Here is a 17,339-nt window from a genome sequence, read left to right as displayed (position 1 = left end):
TCCGATGAACTCGGCAGGCTCTTAAAGGGCCAGCGCACTATATACTGACACAGCAGAACCGATACTGCGTCCTGTTTCTTTAAGGAAGCACGCTGCATGTGATATGGAAATCTAGGACTGCCTGAAATAAATTTAAATCGCTTGAAAATACGCTTTTATAACAAAAAAATATTCTGCAGAAAAAAAGTAACTGAAGGAGAAGTAATTTATAACAAGAATACAACAAACATGCTTAAAATAAATAAGCAGATATATTTTATTTTATATAATGAATATAAAATTCAAATTGAAAAACATTTAGCCTTCTTTTAGCATAACTTTCATTTTAGGCAAGGCAAGTCAAATTTATTTTTATAGCACAATTCTAGCCCCTCTGATGACATGGTCAAAAAAAATTTTTAATTGTGGCCACGAAGTAGTATTTCGTGGCCACGCAATAAGTATAACGTGTGCATGAAATACTTACTAATAATATTAATATCATTCCTGGACAACTGGGTAAGCTAATCGAGCGCGCCTTCTCTAAGGTCTAAGGCACGCTTGATTTGCTTACCCAGTCGGTCTCCGCCAGTCAAGTGACATTTGTTGCTAAGACGCCATTTTAGGTGGAAAAGGCGTAGTGTAAACAACCGCAGCATAGCTAAACGAAGGACTAAAGGCCCGTTTACATACAGTAGCAGCCTGTCCAAGATAAGTCATTACAGTTAACATAAGCCTGAAAACAGGGGCGGATTTATCTATATTATTAATAAGTATTTCGTGCGCACGTTATACTTATTGCGTGGCCGCGAAGTACTACTTCGTGGCCACAATTAAAAAATTTTTTTGTCCATGTCATCAGAGGGGCTCCGTACAATTCAGTACAAAGACAATGCAAAGTGCTTTACATGATTAAAATATAGGAAAATAAAACAGAATCAAAGCAAGTAGGAAAAAATAAATAAATAAAACAGGCAGAAACAAGAAAGAACATTTAAAACAGTTGGACTAAAGAAAATAAAAAAGTTGAACTAATGATGCTTCAGTTGAACTATTTAACTAGAACAGTCGAAGGCAATCCTAAACAAATGTGTTTTTATTATTTATAAATGAGGAGACATTGGTATAATCAAATATATTGATGTTTTCTAAAAATAGAATTTGATGAAATCAGAATATGAAAAAATCTAATAGAACTTAAAATTGAACTAAGTTAAAATTTAAAAGGGTTTTTCAGTAAAGGTGTAAATACGTAAAACACTGACTTTTTCATGTTAAAACCAGTGTGTTGATTTTGGGCTTCATTTTTGCAGAAAACTGTCAAAAGGTGGTAAACAATCCATGGCTAACTAAAATTGCTAACGCTACATCTACATGAACACGCAAACACATATCATTACATTTATGAGTATACTCTCTCAATTAAAAAAGGCTGTAAAAGGGGCCCAAATAAGCTCTTTTATTTTGTACTCCTTACAAATAATTAAACATAAACTTTAAGACAATTTCAATTCAGTTTATTTATATAGCACCAATTCACAACACACGTCATCTCAAGGCACTTACAAATGCAATTCATCCAGATCATACAGTCAAATTGAATCAGTTTTCTGTGTAAGGAAACATATTGATTGCATCGACTTATAGGCTCAAAGGCAATCCCTCACATTAAGCATGCTTGCAGTGACAGTGGAGAGGAAAAACTCCCTTTTAACAGGAAGAAACCTCCAACCAGCTCCACAGGCAGCCCCGTCCAGGAAACATACATCCAAGCAGACAAAGGACAGTATATGTATATTTTAGAAGGATAGTATATGTAAACTACCTTTAAAGTGATAATGTGGGGGGAGTGTTGGCCTAGTAGGTGAGTGTCAAGCTTCTGGTCGATCCTCACAGCCTCCGGGTTCCTGAGCAAAATCCTTAGGGATCCTTAAAAGGATCCCTAAAATCCCTAAAAATAAAAGGATTTACATTACATTACATTATAATCCAATAGTATTACAAAAAGCTGAATATAAATATATTTATATATATAAATCTAAAACAAACATTCTAGATAATTATATGATAAAATATAAAAATTTTCTAACGCTGTTTATCAATTAAAGTTTTTAATAATTATTATTGAACTCTATTGATCTCACATTGGAGAAATTTACCTCTGCGTTTAACGTATCCCCTTGGAGGGCAGTGTGGGGTTAAGTGTCTTGTTTAGAGACCCAGAGTGGCAGTCTGTGGGAGTGGGGCTCAAAAACAAAACCAGGGGTGGATTTAAGAAATTTGGGGCCCTAGGCAAAGACAGGCATGCGGCCCTCTGAACTGAGAAGACAACATATAAAACAGACCCATTATACAGATAGAGAAATTTTAATAAAATAGACATATATTATTCATTCTAGGTTGTGTCCCTCTCTTCTTGTCTCTCTTCTTGTCCCTTTTCTTCTTGTTTTCCTCTCTATGTTTTGTACTCAGCTGACTTTTTATTCTGTCTCTAAAGGAATGAAAGATTTTTTCCAAGCACTAAGCTCACTTAGCTGATTGCTCCTTCCTGTGTTTCCAAAGAGGCAAAAGTAAATAACCCAGTCCTTCTTTTCACTGCAGACAAGCCATGATCTGCTTCTCTGTTCTCCATTTTTCATTTGGATGAAATAATAGCTGCATGAATCATGACAGCAGACAAGATAGAGGAGAGCAGGAGGCGGGGTTACCAATTTACTTGCTCTGGAGAGCAGAGTTCGCTGCTTTTAGATGTTGTCGCCAAAGTGTCCAGTAGCAGAAAAAAGTTGGTACATTTGCGCTAATGTGTGCTAGAGGGGTCTGAAAAGTTGCTAAATATAGCGACAAATGCGCTAAGGTGGCATCACATTTGTTTTCAAATGGTTTGCTGCTGTCTGTTTGGACCTTTGTGATCATGTGCAGCAAATGGACTGATCCAATATGATGGACACTGAAGGGGGGGGGGGCTGAGACACTTAATATTATAAGCATCCTGATGGCATTTAAGTGAAAGGATTTTTATCAAAAACATAATTAATGTGCACAAATAAGGAATGGCTGTATTAACCATACATGTAAACAGTTTTAAGGACCCCCCAGGAATTTGGGGTCCTAGGCAACTGCCTAGTTTTACCTAACGGTAAATCCAAACCCTGCTCAGAACCTCCGGATTCTAAGCTCTATGCCCTAACCATTCGGCCAGCTGTATGTGAATTTATTTTTATTGTTTGTTGACATATGTCCAATAGAAAGTATAAAGAAGTCTGTCAAACAAAACAAAACAAACAAACAAAAAATGGATCCTCTTTCTAAGGAATTGAAACCTGTTAGTTTTCCTCCCATGGTGGGAAAACACCTGACCTATGAGAAAGAGAAGCCATCAGATGATCTGCCGTATCAGATCAGTACCAGGGATTCAGGCAGCTGACACAGACCCAGGGGACATGCTTAGACAGATGAAGTATGCTGGTAAAGGTACAAGATCCCTGTAATACTTAACAAACGCTCAACATCGACCCTAATTGAAGAGTGTTGTCCTTCCTGGTTGTGTAACAGAAAATCAGCTGAATCTCATGTTGTTGTTTTTTTGGGAGGGACAAAGAGCAGAGTACACAGAAGGGACAAAAAGGGCCGAAGACCTGAAATGTCTCTCATTCTGGAGCAATTAGCATGCATGGATAAGCCCCTATGAAAACTGTGATGAAGAGATCAAAGCAGGTCATCATGGCTCTGAGATGCTCTGAGCTGCTCCTAATCATCTACGATCCAGTGCTTTCAGACCTGCACACAGATCCAGTAATAAGAAACCCAAAATAAAGAGGAACACAGTGCAGGTGGTAGTGATAACTGACATTTAGAGGAACAAATGGGTTTCTCTCCCTGTCCTGGTTCGATGACGCAATCCTGGACAAAATAAAAGGTAGAATGTAACTGGACTCTTTCCTTTTGACTGGAAGTCTGTTGAGTGCAAAAATTTGGGCTTGGAAGATTGAAACCCTGTCACTGTCACTCTGGATCTCTGAGCAAGACCCTTAACCCCACCGCACAACCGCAGCCCAAAGGGGATGGGTTAAATGCATGAGTTAATTTATTCTATGTGAGATCATCTATCCATCCATTTTCCGTCCCGCTTATCCCAGCTGGGGTCGCCAGGGATGCTGGTGCAGCTGTCTATGGGCGAGAGGCAGGGTTCACCCTGGATAGGTCGCCAGTCCATCGCAGGGAAACACAGAGACAAACAGGACAAACAACCATTCACGCACAGAGAATTTAGAAAAGCCGGAGGGGATGGGTGGTGGGAGTATGCCGGAGTACCCAGAGAGAAACCATGCATGCTCAGGGAGAACATGCAAACTCCACGAAGGAAGATGCCGGCTGGGAATTGAACCTGGACCTTCTTGCTGCAAGGCAGCAATGCTACCCACTGCAACACCGTGAAGCCCATATTGGGGGAGCAATAAAGTTCAATTTATTTATTTATTCTTTATTGGATGTACAAATATAGAATTAATATTTGAATCAGAACTTTGATACAACCATAGAATAAATGGGCTGAAGATTCAAGAAAGATTCAGGAATAAAAATAAAAAACAGGAATATTTCCATGTAAAACTGGTTTCTATTCTGATCTGTAATCGGGGCTCATACCCGTTTTGTCCAGGAGGAGGCGGCGTTCTTCCGGAAGTGGTAGGCGACCCAGAACACACAAGAGAAGAAGACGGGAAGCGAAGATGTAAACAATGCAGGGACTTCCCTGAACTGGATCAAACGGAACCACAGCCTGTTCTAAGCTGGATCAGCTGGATTCTAATGAGTCGTTCATGATCTGGCTCAGCCGGACCATCTGTTGTTCTGCTGCTGGGATTCGGTTCGGACGCTGATCCCCAGATTTTGTTTTGTTTTGAAACGCGATGGAAGATAACAAGGTAATGACTCTGCCGAACCGGGTTCCTTTTAATCAACATAGAACAGCGAACCCGAGCAGAATCAATGTTTGAACGGGTTACCAGATGGTTCTGATTGGGTTCATAGTCCGGATCGGACTATTTACCGACCTACTGGATCAGAGAGGAACTGGAACATGGACCCGGTTCTTTTAGGTTTAATCTGGAAGGTTCTGCTGACCGCTGGAGGTCCATCAGCGATACGATCAATGCGCGCGCGCTGTAGACGTTCCGGTTCTGGAGGTTCAGCCTGAGGTTCTGAGAGCCTGGTTCCTCTGGAGGGCCACAGCAGGGCCCCAACTCATTCAGACCAGGTTGTCCAGATCAGAACCAGTGTCAACAATCTGAACATCCGGATCACTGGTTCTGACACAGACTGTAATGGACCGGATCTCTGGATTAGTTTAATCTGGATTATATCAAGAGGAGCAGGGATACGTTTTACAAAACTGAAAAAATAGGATTCTTTTTAAATTCTTCAAATGAAATTTGAATCTAAGACGTGTATACAGTAGTCGAGTTGTTAAAAAAAAAAGTGGATTTTCTTTTTTTTTTTTTTCTTTTTTTTTGGGGGGGGGGCATACATAGCCTAATTAATATATTCTATTAACCTAAAGCAATATGCATGCTCTGGTTGTTACATATCAGGTACGCCTGTCCTTGACCTTGACCAAGGCATCTTACAGTAGAACTGGACTACATGGTTAGCATGGCTATCACTGCCCCGACAGAGTTAGCATGGCTATCACTGCCCCTACATGGTTAGCATGGCTATCACTGCCCCTACATAGTTAGCATGGCTATCACTGCCCCTACCGAGTTAGCATGGCTATCACTGCCCCTACATGGTTAGCACGGCTATCACTGCCCCTACATGGTTAGCACGGCTATCACTGCCCCTACATAGTTAGCATGGCTATCACTGCCCCTACCGAGTTAGCATGGCTATCACTGCCCCTACATGGTTAGCACGGCTATCACTGCCCCTACATGGTTAGCACGGCTATCACTGCCCCTACATGGTTAGCATGGCTATCACTGCCCCTACAGAGTTAGCACGGCTATCACTGCCCCTACAGAGGTAGCATGGCTATCACTGCCCCTACATGGTTAGCACGGCTATCACTGCCCCTACATGGTTAGCACGGCTATCACTGCCCCTACAGAGTTAGCATGGCTATCACTGCCCCTACCGAGTTAGCATGGCTATCACTGCCCCTACATGGTTAGCACGGCTCTCACTGCCCCTACATGGTTAGCACGGCTATCACTGCCCCTACCGAGTTAGCATGGCTATCACTGCCCCTACCGAGTTAGCATGGCTATCACTGCCCCTACCGAGTTAGCATGGCTATCACTGCCCCTACCGAGTTAGCATGGCTATCACTGCCCCTACATGGTTAGCACGGCTCTCACTGCCCCTACATGGTTAGCATGGCTATCACTGCCCCTACAGAGTTTGCATGGCTATCACTGCCCCTACATGGTTAGCACGGCTATCACTGCCCCTACAGGGTTAGCACGGCTAGCCCTGCCCCTACATGGTTAGCACAGCTAGCCCTGCCCCTACATGGTTAGCACGGCTCTCACTGCCCCTACATGGTTAGCACGGCTCTCACTGCCCCTACATGGTTAGCATGGCTATCACTGCCCCTACAGAGTTTGCATGGCTATCACTGCCCCTACATGGTTAGCACGGCTATCACTGCCCCTACATGGTTAGCACGGCTATCACTGCCCCTACAGGGTTAGCACGGCTAGCCCTGCCCCTACATGGTTAGCACAGCTAGCCCTGCCCCTACATGGTTAGCACGGCTCTCACTGCCCCTACATGGTTAGCATGGCTATCACTGCCCCTACAGAGTTTGCATGGCTATCACTGCCCCTACATGGTTAGCATGGCTATCACTGCCCCTACATGGTTAGCATGGCTATCACTGCCCCTACATGGTTAGCATGGCTATCACTGCCCCTACATAGTTAGCATGGCTATCACTGCCCCTACCGAGTTAGCATGGCTATCACTGCCCCTACATGGTTAGCACGGCTATCACTGCCCCTACATGGTTAGCACGGCTATCACTGCCCCTACATGGTTAGCATGGCTATCACTGCCCCTACAGAGTTAGCACGGCTATCACTGCCCCTACAGAGGTAGCATGGCTATCACTGCCCCTACATGGTTAGCACGGCTATCACTGCCCCTACATGGTTAGCACGGCTATCACTGCCCCTACAGAGTTAGCATGGCTATCACTGCCCCTACCGAGTTAGCATGGCTATCACTGCCCCTACATGGTTAGCACGGCTCTCACTGCCCCTACATGGTTAGCACGGCTATCACTGCCCCTACCGAGTTAGCATGGCTATCACTGCCCCTACCGAGTTAGCATGGCTATCACTGCCCCTACCGAGTTAGCATGGCTATCACTGCCCCTACCGAGTTAGCATGGCTATCACTGCCCCTACATGGTTAGCACGGCTCTCACTGCCCCTACATGGTTAGCATGGCTATCACTGCCCCTACAGAGTTTGCATGGCTATCACTGCCCCTACATGGTTAGCACGGCTATCACTGCCCCTACAGGGTTAGCACGGCTAGCCCTGCCCCTACATGGTTAGCACAGCTAGCCCTGCCCCTACATGGTTAGCACGGCTCTCACTGCCCCTACATGGTTAGCACGGCTCTCACTGCCCCTACATGGTTAGCATGGCTATCACTGCCCCTACAGAGTTTGCATGGCTATCACTGCCCCTACATGGTTAGCACGGCTATCACTGCCCCTACATGGTTAGCACGGCTATCACTGCCCCTACAGGGTTAGCACGGCTAGCCCTGCCCCTACATGGTTAGCACAGCTAGCCCTGCCCCTACATGGTTAGCACGGCTCTCACTGCCCCTACATGGTTAGCATGGCTATCACTGCCCCTACAGAGTTTGCATGGCTATCACTGCCCCTACATGGTTAGCATGGCTATCACTGCCCCTACATGGTTAGCATGGCTATCACTGCCCCTACATGGTTAGCATGGCTCTCACTGCCCCTACATGGTTAGCATGGCTATCACTGCCCCTACATGGTTAGCACGGCTATCACTGCCCCTACAGAGTTAGCACGGCTATCACTGCCCCTACACGGTTAGCACGGCTACACTGCCCCTACACGGTTAGCATGGCTATCACTGCCCCTACAGGGTTAGTACGGCTATCAATGTCCTACTTAGTTAGGGACTAATTTCCCACTGGGATCAGCTTTATAATCATGTTTAAAAGTTCCCTTTTTGTTCATATTTCAATCGTTTTCTCATCAGTGTGTTAGAGAGGAGGTAACCCCCCTCGGCATAGGGTAAGGTGAAGATGGGGACGAGCACGTAGGACAGCCTTATGCAAACATATCCCCGGAATTAGTGACAATTAGGAAGACCACTTATTTAGATGATCCAGCCCGAAAAAGAACATCCTTTAAAAGTAAAGTAACAAAGTATTTGCACTTTGCTACTGGACACCTCTGGTCCTCTGTGGCTAAACTGACTGCTTTGTTTCCTCTACCCTCAGATGGTGGCCGGAAAGGTGAAGAAGCCCGGAAAACGAGGCCGCAAGCCAGCAAAGATCGATCTGAAGGCCAAACTGGAGCGGAGCCGGCAGAGCGCCAGAGAGTGCCGAGCTCGGAAGAAGCTGCGGTACCAGTACCTGGAAGAGCTGGTTTCCAGTAAGGAGAGAGCCATCTGCGCCCTGCGGGAGGAGCTGGAGATGGTGAGGCCTGTTATTACAATTACTCTTTAACTAAAATATAGATAACGGTCCAACTTTAAACAGCTTTTAGCCGATATTATCCATCAGCACTTCGAGTTTCCTCCAAACGCTTCATCCTGTTCAGGTTCTGCTCACTGAAACTGGGCTGATTATTCCTGTTTGGTTCTGGTAAGACCTGGATCCCTCCCTCCATATTGTGTTCCTCTGTATGACAGCACCAGTCTGTGAGCTGCAGCTGCAGCTGATTTGTCTCCAGATGCTGATTCAGGCTTCATGGTGTTCTGTTGTTCCTGTGATGCAAAGACAAGAGAACCAAGCAGTTGTTCTTCTTACTAATAACTGCCTGTGTAGAAACTCCAAACCTGAAGAGCTGATTCTGAACCTCAGGGGTTGTTCGCTGTGCTTCATCAGTGGTTTGATCTCCTGATCCTGCTTCTCTCTTGCAGTATAAACAGTGGTGCTCCGCCATGGACCAGGGAAAGATCCCCTCGGAGATCAAGGCTCTTCTGACCGGAGACGAGCAGAAGATTCCTCAGAGCGCCAGCAGCACCAAAGCGTCAAAGAACGGGAAGAACAGCAGCGCTCAGAGTTAAACCATCAGCGGCGCTTGTCCTCCACCTTAATTACTAAAAGCTTTCCGTGACCTTTCAGCACCTCTGTGATCTGGATGCAACCCGGATCCCACCCAGCAGACCTATTCCTCCAAACCATTAGAAATTTAACGTTCATCAGAAGAACCTCCTTTCATTCTTTCTTCACTGATCTCATCTCCTGTTTGTCTATTGTGGCTGAAATATGGCTGAGGTCTGCTATCTTCCATCACCTAGTTGTTTCCAGGTCACATGACCCGCTGACGGCTTCCCGCTGCTCAGAAAGGATGTTTTGATTTTTATCTTCTCTCTAAATGTCAGTGTTTCTGTTGTAGCGTGATAGATCCGATGTTTCAGCTGGTTCTGGATCACATGGAGCCATGTTTTAGCAGCTTCTGAATCAGCCTGTTCTGAACCAGCTGGGAACGGAGGGAATGAGAATTGATCACCTGCTTCTGCACCAAGGATCAGAGATAATTGGTTTTGCATTAAGTGAAACTTTGGAGAATCGGGTTCTGGGTCAGCTGGGTTTGGATCAGTGGATTCTAGACTTGCTAAAGACCTGGATTAGCGGTTCTGGGTCAGCCAGACGTTGTTCAGATAGCTGGTTATGGATCGGATTGCGACAATATTTTCTAGATCCAAATAAACTCTGTTTCTTGATAGGCTGCTCTGGTTCAGCAAACCCTGAATCGTCTAGATTTGGATCAAACAAAGAATGTTTGTTTTTAATTTTTTTTTCTATACTATTCACTTCTGGACCCAATAGTTTTAGGTTAGCTGGTCCTGAACCAGTTCCGTGTGTCATTAGAGCAGGAAACATGTTCCACAAACAACTCCAGATCCTTTTTGTTTTCTTCTCTTTGTCTTAATGATGTAATATTTCCTGAATGTTGTCCACTTTCTTTGTTGTAGCAGAAGCACTTTGTGAAACCTAAATAAACTTTGTAGCTCTTACCAAACTTTGTCAAAGCAAATAAAACAGAATCACTCTGATGAAAACTCTCCTTTTTATTTAATCAGCAGATGTTTATATTACTGCACATTTTCACAATGTTTACCTGGACCAGGCTCGGAAATATTTCCTGGAGGCCCCCCTCCCAGTTCCTCTGCTTCTATTTCCTGTTAGTAACAGCTAAATATAGCCTACAGCGCCACCTACAGAACACACTATATCCATATATCCCAGCCTCTGGGACAAAATAAAAAATCTTCCTCCTTTGGTCCAGGTAATGAGGTAACCAGAGGTTCTGGCTCTTTTAGCATCTAATAAAGCAACAAAGCACATGATGGTAGCAGTAGGACCAGTTTTTACAAACATTAGCTTCTAGCACACAGATTACAGAAGCACTTGTTGAGAATGTCCACTGGCTGTGTAGATGACCCAACAAGAAAACGTTTGAGACACCGCGTTGGAAACCATGGCAACCAGAAGGGATGGACCATCATAAAGTAGCCCTTTACACACAAAGAAACACATTCTGGGAGTCTGAGTCGGTCCACTGGCCAACATGGCTCTTGGGTTGGTTCCAACTGTCCCAAGTAGCTCATACAAAGGTGTTGGGGGGATTGGTGTTGGTGGGCCAAGCTACCTTTTTTTCCTTAGTATTCCGATCAAATGCATCATACACAGAGTCCTTGGTGATGGTCTTTGCTTGGACTGGGATCTCAATCACCCCAACGTAGTTCTTCTTGGCCATCCGGGAGCTGGCGGTGATTGTGTAAGCATTACTGCGGTAGCACTTCATGGACGACATGCAAAAGGTCTCCCGCATGCCGCGCCTGAAGTTTGCATTGTACATGGAGTACAGGGTAGGTTTGGACGCCGTGGAGCTTAAGCAGATCCAGGCAATGGCTGTGAAGAACAACAGTTCCTGCCTACCAGGTACTTGTGCCTCCTTAGGGTGCCACAGCTGGGCCACATAGAAGGGTGTCCAGGTGAAGAAGAAAACAGAGTTTAGCATGAGGAACATCTTGATGGTCTTAACTTTAGTCCGCGGGACAATGTTCATAGTCCGACGCACCGTAAGGCCGTCGGCTCCGATCCTCCAAACGTAGCGGACCACCCGCTGGTAGAAAGATACTATGAGTCCAACCGGGACCACAAATCCTATCAGAAGGTGAAATGCAGCAAAGGTTATGCTGCCCCAACTGTCTGGGAGGAAAAAGTCACAATGACTGTCTGTGGATCCATAAAAGAAGAAACAGGGGGAGATAAAGGCGGCATCAAACAACCATGAGGCCAGAATCATCTTCTTTGCCTTCTCTCTGGACACTTTGAAGCTGAGGGGATAGACAATGGTGTAGAAACGGTCCACAGAGATGGACAGCAAAACATAAACCTGAACACCGGGGCACAGGTGCTGCAGGTAGCGTACAATCTTACAGGCAGCAGCGCTCAGCGGCCATTGTCCTGCTGTGACCTGCAGAAGGACAAACGGAGCCCAGCCGAGGCTCATGAGCAGGTCTGCACAAGCCATCGACACAACAAAGTAGTTGGTGGTGGACTGAGTCCGTCGGCTCCTGTGGATGACCAGGCAAACCAGAGCATTTCCCAGGATGGAGACCAGCCAGAGGACGCCAAAGACCAGGCCCAGGACAGCGACCTCTCCTTGGGTCAGCTCACTGGAGGCAGAGGTGTTGGGCTGCCTGAAGGTCGAGCCCTCGAGGCTATAGAGCGGAGTGGTGGGTAAGGTGGCCAGGACAGTCGAGTTTTCTCTCTTGGAGTAGTTAAATGACATCTGATACATGAGGACTGGAGAATGGAGGGAGGGATTTACACCAACTCTGTTTGTTGACTGAGCATAAACCATTGCTGTACAGCAGCATTGGAGATGAGCTGTGGAGACACAAAAACAGGAGGTCACTACAACAGACAGGAGTGTTCACGCAAGTCTTTCTTACTAAACAGCTGCAGGTCAATCTGAAGTACCGGTCGCTAAGCATTTGTTCCCCAAACTCATCGATGGAGTTTGTTTTTATACCTCGAAGAGTTCCGAAATCTTAAAGTTGTGGGGAAGCAACTGTTCCAAGCGTTGCATTTCCAGATTCTCCGGAGTGGTGCACGACTTGTGATTGGCTAGTCGTGATTGGTCGTTGTTGGAGCGGAAGGTTCCAAAGCAGGTTTGTTTGTGGCCGGTTTGTCAGAAGCATCTTGCTAACCAGTTAGCAACTTAGTGCTAGCAGGTTCCAAATGGGAAATTCCATTGGGACCTAGTAGGACTAAATTGGTGACTTAGAAATGACACTGTCAAGAAACGCTATGGACAGAGGAAACATGCAAGAGGAGGAGAGTTTAGTTTCGGAGGTCGTGGATGAGTCATATTAGCTGCGATATATGAATCAAGATGCTATGACTGAAAAAATTTGACAGATGACCGTTGATATATGGATGGCTGAATGTAGGTGTTCAGGCTGACGTATAACTAACTGGCCTGCAGAAGATAACGAAAAAAAAAAGATTTTAAGACAGGATTTTTTTAAAACAGAAATTTTCTAAATTTTGGGAAAATGTCGTCTGATAAAGAGTACATTTATAAACATGTTTAAGCCAGAATGATTTGACATTTAAGTATGATTTCCCTATGACTTTAAGTCCTTAGTGACTCACGGAGAGAAGGATTTATTTGCTTCTACTATAGCCCCATTTACACTGCCCTGTGAAAACTGAACCGTGCAGAGCTCGGTTCCTTACGACCGTTTACACACCGAGCTAACACTGTTCTTGGCCTCCTAGTGACAATCTGTTGGTACTACTGCTCTCTAGAGGTAAACAAGCAAATCAACATGGCGGCACCCGTAACATTCAGGAAGTTTGCGGAGAGTCAGACGAAGAAGGCAGCCTTTGGTGAATTTACTTGACAGTCGGCTTTTGGGGAGTGGATACGACAAACGATAGTCTAATCAGGAAACAACAACAGGAGGCTGCTTAGCAGAATCATGACTGGAAATCCTGTGGCACAGTAGGGAAGCTAGTATTTTTATGAATGTCTGAAATTTCATGATTACAGAGGCTTACTGTGAGGAGATGCTGATGCGCTCTTTGTTATCTGAGAACCAACCAGAACTGAACCGCTGGTTACCTTGGTTACCATGCTCGGACCGATCTTGGTAGGGTTTCAAAAGGCTACTGTAAATGAGCCTTATGTTTGCTACCCTGGCTAGGCTAGCATTAGCATTCATGCTTCAAACTCAACATAGGGGTTTTAGCTGGTAAAGTCAGGTGGGTTTGATGAGGTTTGACCTGTCTTTTAGTAGCAGCTTGTTTGTTGAATCCTTTGAAATGTTGATTTGTAAGCACAGAACAGGAAAGAACCTGAAATTTAAACTGACGTCAAAACTATCAAAGCTTTTCAGCCATCCCTTTGGGGAGCAGTGGACTGCCTTTGTGTGGCCCCCAGGGAGCAGTTTGGGGTTAAGGGTCTTGCTCAGAGAGCCAGAGTGCAGTCTGTGGGAGTGGGGCTCGAACTCAGAACCTCAGGATTCCAAGCTCTATGCCCTAACCACTAGGCCGCTTCATCCCTGCACTGCCCCTGGTCCTCCTGGGCAATGCACAGTTGTTGGTTAGACAATGAAGACTCTTGACTCAAAGACTAGAAAAGCAAGTGGTTGGTTAGTAAATCCATTGATGCCTGAGAGCAGATAGTTGGTAAGTGTTTTGGTTTATTAATATTCCTAGACAGGTTCATTACCAACCTAAAACCAATTAATCCTAATTTCCAGCCAGAAATCCCACCGCTCTTGTTCTCCAGTAGCCAACTGGGATGGGTTTGGAATCTGCAGGGATCCCAGTCTCCTCTGAGGGAACCCATTAAGGCTGCAAGCAACCCATGAGACAAAGCTCTGTGTTTACAGAGGCTGTCCTGGTGACTCGGCTGGATTTACTCGTTAGCAACCCCTTTACAGCCATCCAAACAAGTCACAAATAGAACACCTTTCATCTTTATGTTAGAACCCAGGCCTAACTTTCTGAAGGACTGGTAGACATGTCCCAAACAATAATTTCAATACGTAGACTTGTCAACAATATGTGGAACAAATTTCTAAATTTGATTTTGCTGCTTTTGAACTGATGCAGCTGAAAGGGGAAAAATCCATCAGTCAATCCAAATTTTTTCTGGATGCATTAATGGATGAATGAAACTGAAATTGTGTGCATACTAGGGATGCATGATATATAGCTGTTGGGATCAGAATCGGCTGTTATTCATCCTTTTTTATCCATTAATACCCATAAAAATAAATATCAGTGTATTTTGGATCTTTCGTGTTCTCAACAATAGGAAAGAGTTCAATAAGTCTATGTTTGAGCTCAATTTTGGAAAATAAACAAAATAAAAGCGTCGAGTAACTGTAGGTCCATCAGCCTCCATCCTTAGAATCTCCAATAACTTTCATAACAAAGTTACACCCTTTTGTTAGAAAATGTTTCTGGACCTTGTGGATACATTTCATTTGAGTTTAAAGCTACATAACAAATCAACACAGTTGTGTTTAAATCCTGGATAAACAAGCTGATGATGTTGCTGAAACTCAAACTTTTTTCTGTGTTAAAGCATTCAGCTGGAGTCATTTTAGATGTAGGTGAAACTATGCAAAAATGGACAATTCTGTATATAAAAATGCATAAAATGTATTTAAAAACAACCATAATAATAAAGCATCATTCCGTCTGTCTGAAGGGTTATCATTTTTCCATATTATAAAAATTCCCCATAAATATTATCTCTTTATTTGCCAACATCATGTTAAAATAAGGAGATTGATTTTCCACATTTTAATTATAAAAGAAAGGAAGATTTTTTTAAAGGAATTAAAAAGTTAAAATCTTTTAAAAAGATCTAAATTTTCTAGAGAAAAGCCAGATGTGGAGCAGAAAGGATGGTTTCTATGGTAACCATCTGATCCGTTTGTTGTTTATATTCAGATCAGGTTTATTTATTGATACTGTTAATATTTTGTTCTTGATTTAAACCTTAAATCTGTTGCTTGGTGCCTCTGGATGCAGCTCAGAACACCTGGATGATCCAACATGACGGTTCTGATCGTTTTCTGAGAATCAGCTGCAGCCTCCATCTTCATCACCAACCTGGGGCCCCGCGTGGAAAAATACCGACTATACCGTTCACACCGGACCTGCTACCGAACCAGTAGAACCGAATCGAACCGAATCTTACATGCTCTGCATCACTTCCTGATGTGGTTCTTCCTTCTGGGAATCTGGACCTCCATCCAGATCGCACGTAAACAAGCCGCAGCGTCACCGAGGCGGTCTGAACGGAACCGGAACCGAACTGATCCGGTCCGGTTCGGCGACGTTCCGTGTCCGTTACAGAGTTCGGATCAGCGGAAGGGAAAAGTGCTTCATCCCGGTGGTTTTTAACAGAAGGAGGAAGAGGAGGAGGCGGACATCATGGCTGTCCTTCTTCAGGATGCTGATGATGAAGACGCGCAGGGCGGGCTGAGCGCTTTCTGGGGCCGCGGGCAGAATATAATGGGGGGAGCAATAAAATAATGATTAAAGTGATAAAAAATGTTTGGTTTTAAATATTATTGTTTTATTTGGTCAATAATATGAAGATAAAATTTAATTCATAACAAAAACATAACTGTCCAGAAATGCATCAATAATCACGTTTAAGTTCAACACTTAAAGTCATAGGGAAGTCATATTTAAATGTCAAATCATTCTGGCTTAAACATGTATATAAATGTAATCTTTATCAGATGATATTGTCCCAAAAGTTAGAAAATTTTTATTAAAAAAAAAAAAAATCCTGGTGGCACAGCCGGCGCATAACTCCGGTAGTGTAAGGGCGAGAGGCGGGGTTACACACTGGACAGTTCGCCAGTCTGACGCAGGGCAATACAGATCACACAACCACCTAAGGACAATTTACAGATGGCTTAAAACCAGTTAAAATCTAATTAAATCCAGTCCAAATCAGAGCTTAAAGTCGTAGGGAAGTCATATTTAAATGTCAAATTATTCTGGCTTAATCATGTACACCTAAATTCTACCAATCATATATCATCTGTCAATCACATTTTTTCGGTCATAGCATCTTGATTCATATGTCGCAGCTAATATACGCAACGACTGAAATCAGAATAATTTCCTTTCCCATTGAGATGCGTCCCAGTGTTCACGGGGATGGACGTCTGTGTCTTCAGCAGGCGTAGAGCTAACAGAACTGGGAGCGTTGCGAGGCAAGGGCTCAAACATGTACGGCTGGAAGCCTTCTACACCAAACCAAGCTTCTGCCGTCCTGGCGTCCTCTTCCACAACATCTTCATCCCCGCTTTCCTCCTCTAAATAAAAAATGTATGAAGGAGGAGACTCATCCACGACCTCCGACACTAAACTCTCCTCCTCTTGCATGTTTCCTCTGTCCATAGCGTTCCTTGACAGTGTCGTTTCTAAGTCACCAATTTAGTGCTAATTGGTCCCAATGGAATTTCCCATTGGGAACCTACTAGCACTAAGATGCTAACTGGTTAGCAAGATGCTTCCGACAAACCGGCCACAACCAAACTTGCTTGCAAACCTTCCGCCACAACAATCCCGCCCCCTTGATAAACGAGAAATCCCGACTAGCCAATCACAAGTCGTGCACCACTCCGGAGAATCTGGAAATGCAACTCTTGGAACAGTTGATTCCCTACAACTTTAAGATCTCTGAACTCTTCGATGTATAAAAACAAACTCCATTGACGAGTTTGGGGAACAAATGCTTAGCGACCGGTATTTCAGATTGACCTGCAGCTGTTTAGTAAGAAAGACTTGCATGAACACTCCTGTCTGTTGTAGTGGTGGTGGAGTGGAGATAGATGAAGTTGGTCAGTCTGTAGACTGCTGGTTGGTAAGATGGTATGTTGAGCTTTATGAGAGACACAGAGGACTGCATGAGTTGATACTAGAGCTTCTATCAGGGACCTGGAAGATAGAAGTCCAGCTTTGATGTCCATGATGAGCAAGCATGAAGCGACAGTGGAGAGGAAAAACTCCCCATTGGGAAGGAATCTCTGGCAGAAACAGGCTCCACATGGCGGCCTTCTGCCGGACCGGTTGAAATG

The 17,339-nt window shown here is 44.4% G+C and overlaps 2 protein-coding genes across 3 annotated transcripts; one reads left to right on the top strand and one right to left on the bottom strand.

Moving 5' to 3' along the window:
• The first annotated feature begins 4,671 nt into the window (after positions 1 to 4,671).
• On the top strand, positions 4,672 to 10,265 carry crebl2 (cAMP responsive element binding protein-like 2). Its single transcript, XM_038296187.1, has 3 exons — positions 4,672 to 4,901; positions 8,476 to 8,673; positions 9,120 to 10,265. The coding sequence occupies exons 1-3, from the start codon at positions 4,887 to 4,889 to the stop codon at positions 9,264 to 9,266; spliced, it is 360 nt and encodes a 119-aa protein (XP_038152115.1). The 5' UTR covers positions 4,672 to 4,886; the 3' UTR covers positions 9,267 to 10,265.
• gpr19 (G protein-coupled receptor 19) lies at positions 10,255 to 15,718 on the bottom strand. 2 transcript variants are annotated; one of them, XM_038296186.1, is made up of 2 exons: positions 15,238 to 15,718; positions 10,255 to 12,102 (listed from the first exon to the last, which is right to left on the bottom strand). In XM_038296186.1, exon 2 carries the CDS (start codon positions 12,074 to 12,076, stop codon positions 10,811 to 10,813), a length of 1,266 nt encoding a protein of 421 aa, XP_038152114.1. In that variant the 5' UTR covers positions 12,077 to 12,102; positions 15,238 to 15,718; the 3' UTR covers positions 10,255 to 10,810. The 2 variants fall into 2 exon arrangements, with proteins under 2 accessions (XP_038152114.1, XP_038152113.1); XM_038296185.1 differs by having other exon boundaries at positions 15,440 to 15,718.
• Positions 15,719 to 17,339: the final 1,621 nt, after the last annotated feature.

This window comes from Cyprinodon tularosa, unplaced genomic scaffold (genome assembly GCF_016077235.1).
Source record: "Cyprinodon tularosa strain WSP-4 unplaced genomic scaffold, ASM1607723v1 ctg369, whole genome shotgun sequence".
NCBI lineage: Eukaryota > Metazoa > Chordata > Actinopteri > Cyprinodontiformes > Cyprinodontidae > Cyprinodon > Cyprinodon tularosa.
The sequence above is the reverse complement of the archived record's forward strand: the minus strand, read 5'-3'. Positions and strand labels throughout refer to the sequence as shown.

What these genes read in the sequence shown, in the direction of transcription:
- crebl2 (XM_038296187.1), top strand. An exon ending in TGCGGGAGGAGCTGGAGATG is followed by an intron (nt 8,674 to 9,119) that starts GTGAGGCCTGTT and finishes TCTCTCTTGCAG; the next exon opens with TATAAACAGTGGTGCTCCGC.
- gpr19 (XM_038296186.1), bottom strand. Translation starts at nt 12,076, where the DNA reads ATGGTTTATGCTCAGTCAACAAACAGAGTTGGTGTAAATCCCTCCCTC.